General features: G+C 42.9%; 1 protein-coding gene across 2 annotated transcripts in view; it reads right to left on the reverse strand.

Annotated features, from left to right (window-relative positions):
* Nucleotides 1-1196: 1196 nt before the first annotated feature.
* Nucleotides 1197-17289, reverse strand: part of abcc2 (ATP-binding cassette, sub-family C (CFTR/MRP), member 2) — a 62266-nt gene continuing 46173 nt past the window's right edge. For both annotated transcript variants that reach the window (XM_052089492.1, XM_052089491.1), the window contains 3 exons: nucleotides 10763-10929; nucleotides 8677-8871; nucleotides 1197-1911 (listed from right to left, as the gene is read on the reverse strand). In XM_052089492.1, the coding sequence (XP_051945452.1) occupies nucleotides 1782-1911; nucleotides 8677-8871; nucleotides 10763-10929 (492 nt within the window). In that variant the 3' untranslated portion in view covers nucleotides 1197-1781. The remainder of the gene's footprint in view (nucleotides 1912-8676; nucleotides 8872-10762; nucleotides 10930-17289) is intronic.

Below are 17289 nucleotides of genomic sequence, written 5' to 3' on the forward strand. Positions count from 1 at the left end.
CATTATTATAAGATACTAAGTCATTATTATATGATAATAAGTCATTATTATAAGATACTAAGTCATTATTATAAGATACTAAGTCATTATTATATGATAATAAGTCATACTAAGTCATTATTATATGATAATAAGTCATTATTATAAGATACTAAGTCATTATTATGTGATAATAAGTCATTATTATAAGATACTAAGTCATTATTATAAGATACTAAGTCATTATTATATGATAATAAGTCATACTAAGTCATTATTATATGATAATAAGTCATTATTATAAGATACTAAGTCATTATTATATGATAATAAGTCATACTAAGTCATTTTTATATGATAATAAGTCATTATTATAAGACACTAAGTCGTTATTATATGATAATAAGTCATTATTATAAGATACTAAGTCATTATTATATGATAATAAGTCATACTAAGTCATTATTATATGATAATAAGTCATTATTATAAGATACTAAGTCATTATTATATGATAATAAGTCATACTAAGTCATTATTATATGATAATAAGTCATTATTATAAGATACTAAGTCATTATTATATGATAATAAGTCATACTAAGTCGTTATTATATGATAATAAGTCATTATTATAAGATACTAAGTCATTATTATATGATAATAAATCATTATTATAAGATACTAAGTCATTATTACATGATAATAAGTCATTATTATAAGACACTAAGTCATTATTATATGATACTAAGTCATTATTATAAGATACTAAGTCATTATTACATGATAATAAGTCATTATTATAAGACACTAAGTCATTATTATATGATAATAAGTCATTATTATAAGATACTAAGTCATTATTATATGATACTAAGTCATTATTATAAGATACTAAGTCATTATTACATGATAATAAGTCATTATTATAAGATACTAAGTCATTATTATATGATACTAAGTCATTATTATATGATAATAAGTCATTATTATAAGATACTAAGTCGTTATTATATGATAATAAGTCATTATTATATGATAATAAGTCATTATTATGAGAAAGTTTCTTATTATTATGAGATACTAAGTTATTATTATGAGATACAAAGTTATTATTATGAGCACTTTTCTTTTTATTATGAGATTCTTATAAGAAAGTTTCTCTAATAATAATGGATTAATATCTCATTATATTGACTTACAAAATCACATTTTTTATTTAACTATGGCAGAAACCGGCTTCCGTATTACCCTGATGTAATAAACATAAAGCCTTACATTTTCATTTTATTATCATCACAAAAAACATTCAGGTTTATTAACAAAAGTTCTGGGGCTTCAGCCCTATCAGCCAGGGTGACTTATATGATTAATCCTACAAAAGATCTTCACCTGTTGTCTATATGTGATAAAGTGGCTCTATCAATCTTCTGAATAAACTGGTCAAATTCTCTAACTTGCTGTCTTTAAAATATGTGAGCTGTATGTTTAGTAATAATGAAAATAAAAAAAAACAAGAATTACAGTACATGTGCTTTATAAATACTGTACATAAAAACGTAATTGACTTTATTGTCACAACACAAATCCATGTCTAACAAACAACTCAGAAAAAATACACAGATTACATTTCTAATGTCTTAACACAGAGCAAGTTATTATCTAAACATAACTTGCAAGAGAAACAGTAATGTAATTCTTGAACATTTTATCATTTTTGCTCCTGTATACTATTTTAATAACATTAAAATAGGAACATAAACTTTATGTCATGGGTTTAGTATAGAGAACTACATCCATGTTCATAATGCAGTGTATGCTTTTGCTGAGATTCCAGCATCCTTAGCCATTGAATAGAAATGTCCCTGTTGGTTCATTAATGCACTGGGTGAATCAAACTCCACAATTTTACCAGAATCCAGGACCATTACCCTACAAAAAGAAGAGGAATAGTTAATATAATGTCCAGTTGTAATATTGTAGGTCCATGTAAACTATATTAATTATTGTCTTGTTTTGAAATTCAAAAACAAAATATAAATTGTGCTATGAATGTTGTGAAATGGAGAAACTTATTAAAACCTTTCCTAAAACACTTTTTAAATCTATATCAACATTTAGCATTTACGAGGATGAACACGCATTGGAGGCTTTTTTTGTTTTTGTTTTACAGAGAATTGTCATTCATGTTTATTTTCATATACAAAAATGGTTGGCATCTGCTGTCAATTCTAATTCATAATCAGAATTTGCATAGGATCACACTAAGTTATTTCACTGTTGTGTTGAAGTGAGTTTGTGCATAATAAATAGTTTTAATGTCATAAATAGTTTGTAACATTTCAGTTTCTATGCTAATCTAACGCTATTTACTGTTCTTTCATGCACCTATATATTCTTTGTTTGACGTCAGAAAACATCGTAGCAATGCTTCATCAAAACAGTCAGCACAGATGGTAATGGCTTTATAATGTACTTCTATTCTGTGATTATACTGAAGATATAGTGATTTTGAAAAGACTATTTGAGCAGCTGATTCATTAAGACAACCGCTTCAGTCCCTCTCTGATGGTAACAGCAGCATGAATGCTGATCGCACCGGTTGGATTTTACGCATCTGAGCCCAGTCTAGTGTAATCACACCAGTTTGATTGTATGTGTGAAAGGGTTAATAATGTGAGATTATATTTCATGAATAATTTTGGTAAGAGAATTTACATACAACCCCAATTCCGATAATTTTGTGACAGTATGAAAAATGCTAATAAAAACAAAAAAGGAGTGATTTGTAAATTATATTCACCCATTGTTATATTGAAAGCACCACAGCTACACATAATATGATTCGTAAAGGGCAAGACAAAAACTACTTCTAAATGCACATAATCTCTGATCCCTCAGTTATCACCGTTTTAAAAAACGTAATCTGTAATGATATCATGAACATGGGTTTGGGATAACTTTAGTAAACCTTTGTTAGTCAACACCACTCGCCACTGCATCCACAGATGCAAGTGAAGATTTTATTATGCAAAGCAGAAGCCATACATCAACACTGTCCAGAAGCGTTGCCGACTTCTTAGGGCTCGGTCTCATCTTAGATGGAAAGTAGAATGGTGGAACTCTGTTTTTTGGTTCGAAGAGTCAACATTTCAAAAAGTTTTTGAAAAACACAGCCGTCGTGTTATCCGGGCAAAAGAGGAAAATGATAATCCAAACAGTTATTAGCATCAGGTCCAAAAGCCAGTTTCTGTATGGGCCAGGCGTGTGTCAGTAACAATAGCATAGGTAACTCACACATCTGTGAGGGCATCACTGATACAGACAGATATGTACAAATTTTGGAGCAACATATACTGCCATCCAGCATGGTCTTTTCCAGGGATGTCCCTGCATTTTCCAGCAGGACAACTTCAAACCACATACTGACTGGATTACAAGTGCATGGCTGTGCAAGCAGAAAGTGTGGGTGCTAGATTGGCCTGCCTGCAGACCTGGCCTGTCTTCAATTGAGAATGTGTGGCGCATTATTAACCACACCATCCGACAACGAAGATCATGTACAATTGTTCCCCTAAAGACTTACATAATGGATGAATGGGGAAAAATGGCACTTTCTAAACTTAACCAACTTGTGTCTTAAGTGCCCAAATGCTTAATAAGGGTTATTAGAACACCTCTGGAGTCACAAGTTCCACAAGCCCCTGGCCCGGCTGCTAGGGAGGGCAGAGTCACATGGGGTAACCTCCTCGTGGTTCTCACTCATGCTACTTGCGGAACCTACTAAGTAGTGGGAATTGGGCATTCCAAAATTGGGAGAAAAAGGGGATAAAAATAAATAAATAAGAAATACGTGTTATTAGTAGAATGGTGATGTTTCACAGTGTTAAACACTCAACTGTCCTAACTGAGCATGTTGCAATCATCTGATTTGAAATTACTGTACAAAAAAAAAACAACAATGAAATTCACAAGGTAAAACATCATATGATGTGGAGTTGTAGTTCTTTCAATATAGCAAAGGGTGAGTATAAGTTACAAATCTGTCCTTTTTGTTTTTATTAGCATTTTTCATACTGTCCCAATTTTTTCGAATTTGGGGTTGTAAGATAGAAATGTTTTGGTGAGTGCAGAGGCTCAAGTGAATTGGTGAATCATTTACAGTATTTGGTTAGTTCTTTTTACATCCCCAATAAACGGATTCACTAAAATGAATTGGACTAACCAACTTTAGATTATAAATACATAGATTAGTGAATCATTTATTGTTACTGGCTCACTTCCCGAACACTACAAATGAACGCCGGGGGAGTGGGGGAATCTATCAAATAGCGCACCTCTAACTTTGTACAGTACTAATGAAAATAAGTTACACTACAAAACGTTACAAAATAAAACACAATTCATTCATAATACAGTGAATATATAGTTCCCCTTCTGTCGCTCTCTCGACGTTGTGTCTGAGAAGCGACACTAGGGGTCTCTCTTGAGCGCCAAAATATGCCTCTGACTTATGAAAAAAGGCCAATGAGAAGTTGGCGGACAGTATTTGCATACCCCGCCCCCGGACATACGGGTATTTAAGCGGGCAAATACGGTGAGTTCATTCAGGAAAATATCTTCAGAGTCGATGGTAGTGCATGCAGTCTGCTGCGAGTCACACACACCAGTTCCTGCTTTTTCCTCTGACGATCTGCATGCTGTTGGATTGACGGTGCATAACAGTGGCTTTCTCCTTGCACGGCTGTGCATTGTTGCCCCTGGGCGCTTCAACAGCGCAGACAACTCGAAAGAGTTATTCTATAAAAGAGTGATTTTATTTAAAAGAGTAATTTCCTCTAAAAGAGCAAAACACAGCAGCGTTGAATGTCCTTTTCAGGACTCGTCTTTATAAAGATGCCTTTCCGCCCCTGCGTTGTTCCGGTGCAGCTCCGCCGGGTACACCCCCTCGGACCACCCGCCCCCCGGCACCCTCGTTGACTCCTGTCCGTGCTCGAGGTAACAACAGCTCGCCTCACAGGCAATCTGCCTATCCTCTCGAGTTCGAAGCAGATGAGCTCGCCGCTGCATCGGAGAACGCGGCATCTGACGCAGAGGACTCCCCTTCGGGCCAGCACGCCCAGGCTGAGGCTGACGCGCAGATGACCGACATGCCTCACCCCCTTCAGAGACCCCCCTTCAAGCCGCTAAACTCAGCTGGACTCAGGGCCCTCTCTCTCAAAACGGCACTGCTGATTGCGCTCGCCTCCATCAAGAGGGTCGGGGACCTGCAAGCGTTCTCTGTTAGCGACACTTGCCTGGAGTTCGGTCCGGCAGACACATATGTGATCCTAAGACCGCGACCGGGCTACGTGCCCAAGGTTCCTACCATGCCCTTCAGAGATCAGGTAGTGAGCCTGCAAGCACTGCCCCGGGAGGAGGCAGACCCAGCCCTTTCGTTGCTGTGTCCGGTACGTGCTTTGCATACCTATTTGGACCGCACGCAGAGCTCTAGACGTTCTAAGCAGGGGACAAAAGAAAGGGAACGCTGTCTCCAAACAGAGGCTCGCCCACTGAGTTGTTGATGCCATTTCATTGGCTTATCACACCCAGGCCATGCCCCCCCCCTTGCGGGTTCAGGCGCACTCAACCAGAAGTGTTGCGTCCTCGTGGGCACTGGCCAGGGGCACCTCCCTGGTAGACATTTGTAGAGCAGCAGGGTGGGCAACACCTAATACCTTCGTGAGATTTTACAATCTCTCAGGTACGAGCCCGTAGAACTTGGTAACACACTGACGAACTGGCCAGGTGGATCGCTTGCGCCTAGCGCCCTTTCCCTCTGCCGAGGTAAAACAGTGCACTATTTCTCCCAAGAGTTCCCATCTTTCGGACCCTTGGATGATTCCTCCCTAGCCCTCATGGGTCCGCAGTTCAGAGGAGGAACTCGACGACCCAATCCACTATGGGTACTTAATCTACCCTGTACTGGAATAGGTGCTCCACAGGTCAAGGCCTCGTACGCGGACTCCCCCGGTGTGTATTTTCCACGGTATTGTCCCCTTGCGAGTGGACTCCCGTGTCTCCCTTAGGCAGTCCCAGCTGCCTCAGTCGCCATGCTGTAGCAACTCCCCCCTCTCTGAGGCTGGATATACCACCGCGTAATTTTTTCCACATAGGACCTAAGCGGCCATGTGATGTATTCGCCACCTTTAACCTGCAGGGTAGGTGTGGTCTCCGCAGGGTCTTTTCCCCCTGAAAGAATAGGAAACTGGGTAAGACCCCCTTCCCTTGATGCATGTAAGGGGCCCCGGCCATGATTACTCTATGTGAGAAACATAGAGAGAAAAGAGGCCCAGCCAGGCTTGGCCCGTTCTCAGGTTGGCAAACATCCCCTTGTTCCCCTCATCAGGGTAACCAGAAGGATTCTGATGACTTTATGGGGCATTGGGGAAGGGTACGTGCAGTCTGATATAGCTGGTCGCGTTTGCACGTGAGAATACCGGCCCGCTTCTGTATCACCAGTTCACATACCCGGCTCAGCGCATGGCATGATTTAAGTGGGACCCCTAGTGTCGCTTCTCCGACACAACATCGACAGAGCGACAGAAGGGGAATATCTAGGTTACGTATGTAACCTCCATTCCCCGATGGAGGGAATGGAGGTTACATACGGACCATTTCCGGCTCCTCAGAAAAATCCTGAATGAACTCACCGTATTTGCCCGCTTACATACCCGTATATCAGGGGGCGGGGTATGCAAATACTGTCTGCCAACTTCTCATTGGCCTTTTGTCATAAGTCAGAGGCATATTTCGGCGCTATAGAGAGACCCCTGGTGTCGCTTCTCCGACACAACGTCTCGTTCCCTCCATCGGGGAACGGAGGTTACATACGTAACCTAGACGTTTCACAGACATATTGTTGCATTTTTTTCTGGTTTGTGTTTTTTGTTAGCAATAGGGTAATAGTGTAATAATTCGATCCTCTTTTTTATTTTTATATATATATACTACAATTTGTTTCTATTTGTCTTTGTTACTTCTTCTTTTTGGCTCCCAGGGCGCCATTCAAGCTAGAACCACCACTGACTGACATGACATTTGCAGTGAAAACTTGAAATGAACTTCACATGTAAAATACTCATTATCAATAAAAGAATGAGCGATGAAGTATTGTGATCCTTTTACATAAATATATATCGGTATATCCATTTGATTAGATATGAATCATCCATAACTGTCCTGTCAATAACACTTTATTATGGATATTTAAATTAAAGAAGGGAGACCATTTTTTCATTATGCTTAACATTAACATAGTTAAGTTCTTATCGATAAGAACACATTCTGGACATGACAAAACACTGAGACCTTATAAATATGTCTATTGTAAATTCACAAGGCAGTGTTGTTATGACAAAGTGAGTGTATACTATTTCTCATACATGTTGTCTTTCTGGAAAATGGTTATGAAAATAAAGAGTCCTTTGATACTTCTTTTACAACCATGAAATATGGCTGTTTGACAATTTCATTCTAGAAATGGTGCAGACATCATGCTCTTTTATACTGTTAAATAAACCTAAATTAATGATTTAAAAGGGGCTTAGTTACTTTGCAAAAATGGATTCTTCCATGGTATGGTTGACATTTCCATGGATTGTGGTTAGCATTAAAAACGACTTCATCCAAGTATGTAAAACTTTCCTCTTTAATAACATCTATATAAACATATCAATCAAAATGCAAACAGCTGGTATTGTCAGCACTGGCATTGTCTGTTTGAACCACAAATCATTATGCTGTATGCCAATTTCAAGAGGCCTAGGTGTTTCAATTAAATTTAGCTGCATTAGGACAGACAATGGTGATTTTAGTGCTGTCAGTCAGTTAAAATATTAAGTAGCCATTAACCACATGATTTTTCATAATCTGAAAAGCACCAGGTTCCATAACTGAGTTAGTTTTTGACTCTAAACCTTGTTCTTTAAAGGGCTATCTATCCTAATATATGGTATAAGTTTTTAAGGCCTATTAAAAAACGTTTATTTTAAAAATGAATATTTTTGTGTTTGTTCATTTAGTTTTCAATTTAACTAACCTACAGTAATTATGGAATTACTATTTTAGTTGTGAAATTCAGTTAACCGTGACAGTAAGCAGAGAGCTTACATACTGTATACATATAACCGGTTATGACAGAGCTCCTGATAATAGGCTAAATGATCATGTCGGCATAGTATGAGCTGATCAGACGACAAGAAAATTAGCAGTTATATCAGCTGTAAAAATCCTAGGAGTTTAGCTATGAATAAACAAATACAATTGATTGCTAATGGCACATCTTTTCTAGAAAAGGAATATTAATAGCTGTGAAGGATATACTGTAGACACCTCAAAGAGGTTTATGGTATACCAACATCAGCCATACATAAATAGTCTGTTGTCACTAAGAGGCCTCAATTGCAATTGAATTCTCGATTTATTTAAATGCTATTAAATACATCTTCACTCATATTATGTCCAGCTAACTTTACAAAACACCAGGGACCATTAGTGAGGAAAAAGAGATTCAAGATTCATTGTGCCCTAAAACCTGTATGTTGGTCTAGTTTTTGAGGTCAAAAGATTAAATATAGTCAGAAATATTAATATCACTGTGCTTCACTACTTAAAAGATACCAAACTTTTTCAGTAATTTATACTAAAGGGGCTCACCGTGAGCTGTCTAAAATGGTGTTCAGGCGATGTGCGATTGTAAGCACGGTACAATGGGAAAACTCTCTGCGGATGGTGCTCTGGATGAGATCATCTGTCTCCAAATCCACGGCTGCAGTGGCTTCATCCAGAATGAGTATACGGGATTTCCTGAGCAGGGCCCGGGCTAGACAAAGCAGCTGTCTCTGTCCAAGACTATTGGATGACCATAAACATACACACATCAGAAACTGGAGAAACATCTGCAAATTAAAATAAGTAATTATTACGTTTGCACAATATTTACTTTAAGACATCAAAGAAGTGCCAACTAGATTATACAGAAAACAAAATTATTTTTAAAGCAGATGTTGAGATGCATAAGATTAAGGAATTAATTATGAAATCCATTCTGATACAAAAGAAAAATATTCTAAAAGCAAAGCCAGCCATTCCCCACAAGCTGAAAATTATAACATAGCTTCAGCCTTTTAAAAAAATGTATAGCTCAAAAAATGTATAGGTCAAACATATAGGACAAACAAAGACATTATAAGTACCGCTAACAACAACGTGTGAAGGCATTTCAGTGAGCTGGTGCACTGAACTCAAGAACACGGTATGCAATAAATATATGCAGAATCACATACCTTGCATTCATTACAAAAGTAATTAAGATTAAATTAATAGTCCTATCTTAACCTACATTTTGACCACAGTAATTTGCCTTTCTTATGCCCTATTCAGATGGTACTCATTGGTTACTGGTTTTCACTTTTCAGAACATACTGTATGTCTATAAGATAGTTGTTACTGTGGACATCTCTAATGTTTATTGCCAATTCACACAGGATAAGCAATTTATGTAGAATTTGCAAATGGATGTGTTCATTTATGGGAGTGTATGCAACATCAATGTTGTTTCGCCTTCTGAATAAATATGAAATATTGTATTGTATATCGTCTATTGAATTATATTGTATAGCTATATTGTATTCTGTGTTGCATGTAAGTGATAGCTAATAAAACCAACTAAATTAACAAAATAAGATGGTTTATTTTTGTACATAAATGTTTTATTTCTCCATTAATTAGTTTTATTTCTATCACAAACAGAACTCAGCCTAAATCTGAAAAAGCTCACAAGGGAAGCAAGGACGGATTTTGAGGATGTTTTCTCGCCAATTCGAGCCTCGTGTCTCTCATCTCTGCTATTTCAAGTTTAGTTCAGCCGTAACAATCTGCACCTCACCACTGGAGCGCATTGTTATGATCACATATAGCAGGGATGATGATGAGAAGGATGCTTTATTCCAGGAGGCCTCTGATGGTGAGACACTCAATTGATAGACTTGAGTCAAAAACAGACTTTGTGCATATGCAAATTGTCCAGTAAGTATTAGCTGAAACTTAGAAACTTTGGCATTGGGGTCAAAGTTGAAATTATTTGAACTTTGAGAACTGCGTGACAATGCTTGAGGGAAGCACAATACCAAGTGCCAGGTCAGCTCACGCTGATATTTCAATCTTTAGACTCCAAATTGGTAGACTAAATTATTTTGCAACATTGGCAAGTTGTGTGGTGCTTTTCAAGTTATGGTCCCTTGACAAAATCATTGACCAACATCCACTTCAGAAACTTGGAAAACTTGAGAAACAAAAATAGTTAAAGGATTAACAGACTGCACATGAGCTGCTCAAGCTATTTATTTATTTATTTATTATACCTGCATGTCAATTTACACGGGCCAATTGTAGAGTCTGGAACATGACATTTCTGTCAATTTGGACGGAATTACAATGATGACTCAAAGACATTACAGATTTATTTCTGTTATAGCATAATTTCCTGTAAAGCTGCTTTGAAACGATGTCTGTTTTGAAAAGTGGTTTACAAATAAAGTGACTTGACTTGAAGCTCTGGTAGTTACTACATTATCCCACCTCCTTTTATAAAATTATTCCCCTCCGAATAGGGCCATTAAATGAAAAGTCAAATGTTTTTTAGGAGAAGATCTTCTGAGTAACAAAAGTTGTTTTAACCCAGAATTTTGGCTGTTTTATCTCATTTGTTCGGTGCATTTGAATGCTGAAACAGTTTACCAACCTTAAATTCTCACCCCCCTCTGAGACCTCATGTTGAAGTCCTGACGGCAAACCCCCCACATAATCCTTCAGATGAGCCAACTCCAGAACCTTCCAAATCTCCTCATCACTAAACTTCTCAAATGGGTCCAAATTCATCCGCAGAGTTCCAGAGAAGAGCATTGGGTCCTGTAAAATTAGCATTAGTTTACATTACTAGATATTCTCAGATGCTGCTAAATTCCCTTAGATTATTATGACATTTATTTTTCAAGAACGTTTTTGTTTCAACAGGTGTGTGAAGATTACAAATGAAAATAGTTATTTTATTAATTAATAAGGATTTCTTTATATTATCGTTACATCTAGTCATTATGTTATCTTATCTTATTGTTACAATCTTGAGCTGTTATGTTACAGGGCAAAAACTTTTTCTTAATGTCGAGTACTGTTTTTGTAATGTTCAAATTGGTTAATTTGTCAGTTTGATGAGTGCATATATTCAACCTATTAATACTGTATTTTCTGAGTGATTTTCCTAGGTTTTAGGAAATCTGAGGTCAGCCTATTTACACAGACAGTTTATTGACTGGCAGTTCTACTTCTAGGCTAGGACAGGGAGCCCTAGGGAAAAGAGTGCACAGCTGGCGGCCATGCTTGCCCGGGTGGCTGCGAGCGTCGGGATGGAGTGTAATCCTCCACTCCCCCCTGAACCCTCGCGGCCCGGTGATCGGTCCAGGGGCTCCGAGCGCCGCTTACGGCCACTCGCCCCACCCCTGTACCTTTCTCCCGGAAGTGCATGATGAGCTCACACGGTCGCTGCGAGGCACCTTTTACTGCCCGGACCCGGTTCGCGGGCTCTTCCTCTCTCACTACCCTCGACGGTGGGGCTGCCAGGGGGGGCTCGGTTACTCCCCAGGTTGGTAAGGCTATCACGGTGCACTTGTGCCCACAGAACGCCGCCACCTGGCGCAACTGTTCGAGTCTCCTGTCCAGGGCCCATGGGTTTATGTCGTCACTCATGACTGAGACAAGTGTCACTGGACAGGCTGCCTCCCCCATGCACTCCTGCAAGTGCACCCAGCCGTGGTGCTCAAAGCACTGCACGAGGCTAGTTCTGACCTGAGATTTATGCAGGAGCTGCGCTGGTCTCGCCCTCCGAGCGATGATGGTCACGGCGTGATCTCTCGGGCAGGCCATGTACACGTTAGTGGTCCAGCAGCGCCACCTTTGGCCCAACTTGGTCAAACCAGTTTGGCCTATTCACCAGTACCGTAGAGGATTTCGCCCAGAAATCTTCAGTGGTTAAAAGGCAGATGGGGACCATTCAACACATCCTGCCCCGGCGCGACACCGCATCCTTGTCACATAGGCTTGCTGCCGTTTTCTCAGCCCCTGGTCAGACCTAGCCTTCCTACCGGCAGGAGTTCCCCTAAGGCAGGTCCCCAGGCCCAACGCGACTGTGTTGGCATGTCAACATTGCTGGCAGTACTACTTACCCTGAGCAGGCTATTGTCATTGATCCGGTGTCAAGCATGTGTTGATCCGGACGGACAATACAGCGACGATTGCGTACATCAGCCGCCAAGGCGACCTATACTCTCATCGAATGTCACAACTCACCTGTCGTCTCCTCCTTTGGAGTCCGCAGCGGCTCAAGTCACTGCGAGCCACCAACATCCTGGGCCACCTCAACAGCACAGCGGACGCACTGTCGTGACACGTTACACTCAGGAGAGAGTGGAGACTCCAGCTGATCTGGAGTGGATTCGGCAAGCACAAGTAGACCTGTTCGCTTCCCCAGAATCCTCCCACTGCCCACTTTGGTACTCTCTGACCAAGGCTCCCCTCGGCACAGATGCCCTGGCACACAGCTGGCCCCTGGGGCTGCGCAAGTATGTGTTCCCCCAGTGAGCCTACTTGCACAGACGTTGTGCAAGGTCAGGGAGGATGAGGAGCAGATCCTCTTAGTGGCCCCTTATTGGCCCTCCCGGATTTGTATTTCGGACCTTATGCTCCTCACGACATTCCCCTGAAGAAAGAGGACCTCTGGAATCTCCATTTCTGGCCCTTGGACAGGGCGCGGAAGACTTGAGTGACATGATCACTCAGGCCAGGGCCCCCTCAACGAGGTACCCTTATGGCCTGACGTGGTGTGTGTTCGCTCAGTAGTGTTCTTCCCGAGGTGAAAAACCCCAGAGATGCGCAGTAGGGTCAGTGCTTTCCTTTCTGCAGGAAAAGTTGGAGGGAAGGCTGTCCCCCTCCACCTTGAAAGTGTATATAGCCGCTATATCAGCGCATCACGATGTATTGGACGGTAAGTATTAGGGAAGCACAATTTGATCATCAGGTTCCTGAGAGGTGCGAGGAGGTTAAACCCCCACTAAGCCGCGCCTCGTTCCCTAGTGGGACCTCTCTGTGGTCCTTTGGAGAGCTCCATTCGAGCCCCTTGAGTCAGCAGGGGACCTACAGGCATTCTCTGTCAGTGAACTGTGCCTAGAGTTTGATCCAGCTTACTCTCACGTCATCCTGAGACCCCGACCAGGCTACATGCCCAAGGTTCCCATGATCCCTTTCAGGGATCAGGTGGTGAACCTGCAAGCACTGCCCCAGGAGGAGGCAGACCCAACCTTGGTGTTGCTGTGTCCGGTGTGTGCTCTTCGCATCTACTTGGATCGCATGCAGAGCTTTAGAAGCTCCGAGCAGCTCTTTGTCTGCTTCGGAGAACAGCGGAAGGGAAGCGCTGTTTCCAAACAGAGGATCGCCCACTTGGTTGTCGATGCCATCACTATGGCATACCACAGCAAGCACGTGCTGCCCCTTGCTGGCCTACGAGCCCATTTTACCAGGGGTGATGCGGCTTCTTGGGCGTTGTCCCACGGCCCCTCTCTAGCAGACATATGAAGAGCCTTGGGCTGGGCAACACCTAATACCTTTGCAAGGTTCCATAACCTCAGGGTTGAGACAGTGTTATCAGGTGACACAAACAGGTAATTTTGGGTCAGATAGCCTGGTGTATCGCTTGTGCATAGTGTCTTTCACCTCCCTTGAGGCGAAGACGTGTGCTCTATCCCCAGTTGTGTTCGCAAGAAGTGTGAACCCTGGACATTCTTCCTCCCTAACCTAGCGGCTGTCGAGTCTTTGGAGAGGGAACCCTAGGCAACCCTGTGTAAACCGCATCTTCTTTGGGAAGAGGGCCCTCTGTCCTTGGTCGCCGTGTTTGTAGTAACTCCTCCCCCCTTGGAAAGAATCTACCATGAAGCCGCTCTGCACGATGTGCTTCCGCTCCTAACCGGTAAAGACCATGTGTTGTATTCCCTCTCTGGGCCGGGTGTGGTCTCCGCGGTGTCCACATTTTTGGAGGGACACCCCCCCAGCTTGGACCATATATTTGTCCCCCATCCTAACGATTTTGTTCCTTTTGGGGAGAACAATAGAGACAAGGCCACGGTAAAAATTTTAAATTGTAATGTATGTTAATGAGTCAATGTTGTGCATAAACATGTTCAAAACTATGCAAGGAATGCATCCAAATAGATACGCAAACCACGTACCAGACACAGCAACGAAGGCTGGGTCTGCCTCATCCCAGGGAGGAGAGTTCATGACCTGGTCCCTGAAGGGGGTCGTAGGAACCTTGGGCACGTAGCCCGGTCACGGTCTTATGATGATGTGAGCATCTGCCTGACCGAACTCCAGCCAAGTGTCGCTGACAGAGAACGCTTGCAGGTCCCCAACCCTCTTGATGGAAGCTAGCGCTATCAGGAGGGCCGTCTTCAAGGAGAGGGCCTTGAGCTCAACTGAGTCAAGCGGCTCAAAGCGGGGTCTTTAAAGGCCCGAGAGTATCACTAAGAGATCCCAGGAGGGGAATAGGCTTGGCCGGGGAGGATTCAGCCTCCAGGCACCTCTAAGGAACTTGATTCCTTATGTTTACCCAAGGACTTGCTGTCCACTGCGTCGTGGTGGGCCGTGATAGCGGCTACATACACCTTCAAGGTTGAGTGGGACAGCCTCCCCTCCAACCTCTCTTGCAGGAATGAAAGCACTGACCGAACTGCGCATCTCTGTGGGTCTTCAGACAGGGAAGAACACCAATTTACGACAAGCGCCACTTTTGGGCGTAAAGCTGCCTGGTAGAGGTAGCTCTGGCTTGGTTGACCGTGTCTACGACCACAGGTGGTAGGTCACTCAGATCTTCCGCGTCCCATCCAGGGGCCAGACGTGGAGGTTCCAGAGGTCTGCGAATGCCAGAGGGTCCCCGTCCCCGGGAAAGAAGGTCCTTCCTCAGGGGAATTTCCAGGGAGGTGCTGTTGCGAGGAGCATGAGATCAGAGAACCAAGTCCGAGGGGGCCAGTAAGGAGCCATTAAGGTGACTTGTTCCTCGTCCTCCCTGACCTTGCACAGCACCAGTGCAAGAAGGCTCACCGGGGGAAATGCATACTTATGCAGTCCCCTGGGCCAGCTGTGTGCCAACGCATGTGTCCCAAGAGGGGCCTCTGTTAGGGAGTACCAGAGTGGACAGTGGGAATTGTCTTGAGAGGCAAAGAGATCTAAGTGCCATGCCAAACCGGCCCAAAATCAGCTGGACTACCTGGGGGTGGAGCCTCCACTCCACTGTCGCGACAGAATGTCCGCTGTTGTGTTGAGGTTGCCCGGAATGGTGCTTACTCCAAAGGAGGAGATGACGGGCGAGTTGTGACATATGATGAGAAGGCAATCCGCCTTGGCGGTTTATATACGCTACCGTCCCAGTGCTGTCTGAACGGATCAAGACGCGCTTGCCTCGAATCAGTGGAGAAACCTCCGTGGGACAAGGAATACTGGCAGCAACTCTAGGCAGTTGATGTGCCAATGCAGTCCCGGGGACCTGTCCAGGAGCCAGCGGCTGTATGCCCATTGCACACGAAGCCCCAACCCAGTTGAGCGGCGTCTGTGGTGACCACGACACATCTGGACACCTGCTGTAGGGGGACTCCAGTCTGCAGAAAACAGAGGTCTGTCCAAGGGTTGAAAGTCTAAAGGCAGGAAGGGGTGATTAACACACAGCATGTGCTGTGGCACCATGCCCATCTCGGGACTTGAGTTTGAAGCCAGTGCTGAAGCGGTCTCAAATGCATCAACCCGAGGTGGTGCGACTGCGGCCGAGGATGCCATATGCCCCAAGAGCCTCTGGAACTGTTTTAGAGGAACCTCTGCGGTCACTAAGTGTACTATTGTTTTTGACATACTGGGTGGGGCTTCGCAGCGGGGGGAGCAGGTAATAAAGCTTCGGGAGGCAAAAGCGCGTTCCGAGGCTTGGGTGCTGAGAAAAGACTCAAAGCACTTATCTTGCTCCGTGCACCCGGCAGGGGGCGGGTTAAAGACTGAGGAGATCCTGTGAAAACGTCCTCGGAACTCGTCAGCGTTGGCCTGCCGGGGATGGATAGTTGCGGGTCCAGAGGCGAAGTAACTGCATCCAGGGAACTGGGACTGTGGTTTTTGTGCCGGGGTGCTGTGAGAACGTTGCGCACTGGCTAGATGACCCAGGAAGTGAGGAAATTGCTCTTTTATTAGCAATATGGGAAAACAAGGATTTTCCTGCCAGCCCTCCACTGGGGGGCGGAGTGGTATCGGTGGCAGATCCGAAGCGAACATCTGACTCCTTGGGTCTTCTGTCTCAGGAGTGCTTTGGAGCCTTCCGGGTCCAAGAGGATGTCCTGGAGATGGGGGGAGTGTGCCGTCTGTGAGGTGCTCGACGCTGCTCGACGCTGGGGCTGAGAGCTGGGCTTGGGTGTAGGCAGAGCTGCCTGTTGCTTGGACACAGGGGGACACCCTCGGCGGGCAGACGGGGCACGGACCGTGCTGGGGTGGCCCCGCGGCATGATGTGCGAGATCACTTCTGTTTGCCTCCTTACCGCCGAAGACTGCTGGGCGAAGTCATCGATGGTGTAGCCAAAGATGCCAAGCTGGGAGGGCGTTGAGAAGGCGAGCCTTGTTTAAGCGACATGATAGGTTGGTTGAGAAACAGATTAATATTTAAGTAAATTTTTACAATAAATTCTCCTCACTGCTAAGTCAATCTCCACTTCAACTTCAACTTTCACTTTCACATTCTTCTTGTGTTTTTGGTGATTCACATTCGTCATGCCTATCACCATCTATTGGGCAGGGACAATAATTTCTAGCAAAAAATAGACTTAAATATTGATCTGTTTCTCACCCACACCTATCATATCACTTCTGAAGACATGGATCTAACCACTGGAGTCATATGGATTAATTTTATGCTGCCTTTATGTGCTTTTTGGAATGTCAAACTTTTCGCACACATTCAATTTCATTGAATGGACGTACAGAGCTGAAATATTCTTTTAAAAATCTTAATTTGTGTTATGCTGAAGAAAGAAAGGCATAGACATCTGGGATGGCATGAGGATGAGTAAAAGATAATAAAATTTTCATTTTTGGAATTGATTTTCTATTCCTTTAAGTAGCACATGGGGGCCACATTGTGCTCCTTTTGAGATAGAATGTTCAACATTGATTTAGTTCTTGTATATTTTAAGCCCA

This window comes from Xyrauchen texanus, chromosome 24 (genome assembly GCF_025860055.1).
Source record: "Xyrauchen texanus isolate HMW12.3.18 chromosome 24, RBS_HiC_50CHRs, whole genome shotgun sequence".
In the NCBI taxonomy this organism is placed as follows: domain Eukaryota; kingdom Metazoa; phylum Chordata; class Actinopteri; order Cypriniformes; family Catostomidae; genus Xyrauchen; species Xyrauchen texanus.